Source organism: Stegostoma tigrinum, chromosome 3 (assembly GCF_030684315.1).
Source record: "Stegostoma tigrinum isolate sSteTig4 chromosome 3, sSteTig4.hap1, whole genome shotgun sequence".
NCBI lineage: Eukaryota > Metazoa > Chordata > Chondrichthyes > Orectolobiformes > Stegostomatidae > Stegostoma > Stegostoma tigrinum.
The window spans coordinates 6110383-6114216 of NC_081356.1; the positions used below are offsets into that span (position 1 = coordinate 6110383).

Consider the following 3834-nt stretch of genomic DNA (forward strand, 5'->3'; position numbering starts at 1 on the left):
TGGGTGAAAGTTAATTCAAAATTACTGCTAAAGTCTTGTTCTTTCTAGGCTTGGTGTATAAACATTTTCAAAGTGACATATGGAAAGATTTGATATCATAAAGCTGTGCAGTGGGTCATGTATTTTAATGTCAATGTATGAATATCAGAGAAAAGAGTTGCTTTGTGGATTTCATTTGCTTTGATGACCGCAATTATTCTTAAAACAAAAAAAAGGTCATACCACAGTCCAGGAAACACTTACTTTCTTCAGCAGTGTTAAGAAGTTGACAAGATTTCATGAAACTTAAATTCACACACTCCTCATTCAGATAATCTGTTCGCACTGTACTTTCAATATATAGTATTGACAGTGCTGTATAAATTTTAACTTGTGTTTAAATTTTTTTCCTGAACTAGATATTGTGTTTCCTGTGCTGGATATTCTTCGGCTAGCTATGAGACACCCAGCAGTAAATGAACATTTCTGCAGTGGAAACTACAGTACACTATTCAGCAACTACCTCTTAAACAAAATTAATCTGCAGGGAAAACCAGCAAATCAAATGCTCATCCTCCGAACGATCTGCAATTGTTTTTCTAGCCAGTCTTATGGTTCAAAGCTCATGATGTCCTTGAGAGAGACTATACTTTCCCAAGCAATAGAAATGAAAGCAACTAGCAACAAGAATGTTCATATAGCACTGTCCACTTTAATATTAAACTATGCAGTAAATCTGCATACAGGAAATGATATTGAAGGTAAAGCAAATTGTTTATCCGCTATTAGTGCAGCCATGGAAGCCCTCCAAGACTATGAAGCCATTTTCAGACTTCTGGTGGCTCTTGGGACAATTATTAGTGACGATCCTAATGCCTTGCAGCTGGCTCAATCATTGGGAGTTGATTCACAGATCCGAAAGTATTCTTCCGTGTCAGATCCAGTTAAAGTTGGTGACTGCTGTAGATTTGTTCTGAAGATGCTGTGATAGCCAATTGTAGATTTTCTCTGGATACAGCTAAGTGGTATTAATTTTAATTAATTTGTTCTGTAAACTCTAACAGGTGAATCAAATGGTAGGTGAAGAAATGCTGGAAAGTTTGATTTTTGTGATGGAACTATCACAGTAAAAGTCCTACGTATAAATAAAATATTAAGAATAAATGATTTTCCAAAATGTGACTTTGTATGTTTTATTAGCATTACTTGAGAGATTTACAGTAAAGTAAAACAGTTGACTTATCATTTTATGTATAAAACTGTACTTGGAAACATTCAAATTTCTCTTGACAATTATTTTTACTGGCCGTTGAATAATAATTCCCAAACTAATTTGATTTTTTTTAGGCACAGACAGTTGCAGGACTTCTGCACAATGCCACAATGTTCTTTTGTAAAAGCAACTGAATTGGATGACATGTAATGTTCACATGGTGACTACACATTCTGTCTTTAAATCTTTCATTTTGGAGAGAGCATTCACCTGTTTTTCTCAGCCATCCTATTATTTGGCTAATGGATTTGCCAGATAAGAGATCAAAATTGTAATTTGAATTTGGAGTATGAAAAAACAGGCAGGTCTTGCTAAAACTGTACAATGCATTGGTCAGTCCACACTTAGAATGTTTAATAGTTTGGTCCCCTTAAATGGGGAAAGAAATACTGGCATTGGAGGCATTGCAGAGAAAGTTCATTTGGTGGATTTTTCATAGGAAAAGAATCATAGTATGGAATCCTGACAGTGTGGAAGTAGGCCATTCAGCTCATTTGAGTCCACGTGACACTCTGAACAGCATCCTACCCAGACCCCCACTCCCTTGCCCTATCACTGTAACCCTGTATTTCCCAAGGCTAATCCACCTAGCCTGCATATCTTTGGACTGTCGGTAGAAACTGGAGCACCTGCAGGAATGGTTAAGTTGATTGGGTGTGCACTCATTGGAGTTCTAAAGAATGAAGGGAAATCTTAAATTTTTAAAAATGTTTCTTACTGGCCTTGACAGGATACATATGGACAGGTTGTTTATCCAGGTGGGGAACTCTAGTATAGGGACACAATATCAGAGTAAAGTGTCACTCACTGAAGACCAGAATGAGGAGGAATTTCTTCAGTGGGTAGTTAAACTTACAAATTATTTACCACATGCAGATATTGAGGCTGTGATTGGATTAGAATATTATTCAGAACTGGCAATGGATGTGGTGTAGCAAATGGATTCTGCAAAGTGTTCTTGGTCCAGCTGTAAGTTGTACGGTATTAAAACAAGTTTAGCAATGCTGCCATCCAGCCGCTTAAAATAAATCTTATAATTAGCAGTTTTGGCTCTTGGTATGCAGATCTACTTGTAGTGATCAAGCAGTCAAATTTCAGTTTGACTACATACAGAAACAGCAACCAAAATAAAGACTATATTTTACAAACTGAAAAGTAACTAACCGTCCTGGACCATAATGTAGAAATTCCTGGATCTTATAATTTCTCTCATTTGTTAGTACAAGCAGCACTGTTTTCGCATAAGTCTCCAAGCGTTTGATTGACTGATTTTGGTGGCTTTTATACCCAGATTATTGAAGGGGTTGGTTTCCCAATGGTTTCCTCCTGGATGTGTGGGCAGTGTGCTGATTGTTTATCCTGGCACAGGTAATGACGAACTTCTAGATTGTTTCCTGTTTGTCACTGGGAAAAGGTGAACTGCCAGATTGTTTCCCCCGGACACTGGATCAGTTTCTAGATTTGTCATCTCCTGGATTTTGGAAAAATCAGTTTCTCTGTTGTTTCCAGATTGTGCCCATCTGGACATGAGGAAATCTGTTTCCAGATTGTTTTCCCTTGACGTGAGATCGGTTTCCATATTGTCTTCCCCCTTGACCTGGAATCAAAAGATGTGAAGGTCAGACAGCATCCGAGGAAGCAGGACAGTCAACCTTTATTGCTGAGACCCTTCATGAGGCTTGGGGTGGGGGTTAGACTAGGGCAAGGGTAGGTGGTTTGGTTATAAGCGGATGCAAGTAGGGTGTTATTGTGATTGGTCAGTGGGAAGGCTAGAGCGGATGCGTGAGTAGGAAGATGGACCGGAGATAATGGGAACTGCAAATGCTGGCGAATCCAAGATAACAAAGTGTGAAGCTGGATGAACACAGCAGGCCAAGCAGCATCTCGGGAGCACAAAAGCTCTCTGAGGAAGATGGACCAGTTAGGTTAGGTCAAGTCAGTGAAGCAAAGGGGAGGGAGAGGGCTGGACATGGGGTAAAATTGAGGGTGGAGGAATTTTTGAAGCTGCTGAAGTCAACATTGGGGCCACAGGACTGTAAGCTCCCAAGGTGCAATATCAGGTGTTGTTCCTCCAGTTTACATTTGGCCTCACTCTGACAGTGAAGGAGCCAAGGAGTAACAGGGGAGTGCAGGAGGAGTTAAAATGGATGGCAACTGGAAGGTCGGGTTGGTTGATGTGTGCAGCCTGCAGATGCTCCATGCGTTTGGGATCGGGAGCAACAGATACAAGAGTTTAGGTTGGATGAAATGCAAGTGAATCTGTGCAGGATTTGCTAAGATTGTTTGGGGCCTTGGATGAAGATGAAAGGGGGAATGGGGGCCAGTGACCAGATTGTCCTCTCCCGGACATTGGGTAGCGAGCGGTTTGTGCCAGCCCCTGATTGGCTGCCACTGGCCACAGCCTCAGTCTCTGATTGGCTACTAATCGACACAGTCTCAGTCTCCGATTGGATGCCCCCGGAACACAAGGGCGGGCTCTGAATGACTACCCGCCGACGCAGGGTCGCTCCCTGAAGGGACGCCGCGGGGCGCAGTCTCAGTCGGTGATTGGATGCGGCCGGACGCAGGTTCGGTCCCTGATT

At 41.5% G+C, this 3834-nt stretch overlaps 1 protein-coding gene across 2 annotated transcripts in view; it reads left to right on the forward strand.

Annotated features, from left to right (window-relative positions):
* The window catches only part of plaa (phospholipase A2-activating protein), a 41984-nt gene extending 40826 nt beyond the window's left edge, over positions 1–1158 (forward strand). For both annotated transcript variants that reach the window (XM_048528071.2, XM_048528072.2), the window contains exon 14: positions 399–1158. In XM_048528071.2, the coding sequence (XP_048384028.1) occupies positions 399–967 (569 nt within the window). In that variant the 3' untranslated portion in view covers positions 968–1158. The remainder of the gene's footprint in view (positions 1–398) is intronic.
* Positions 1159–3834: the final 2676 nt, after the last annotated feature.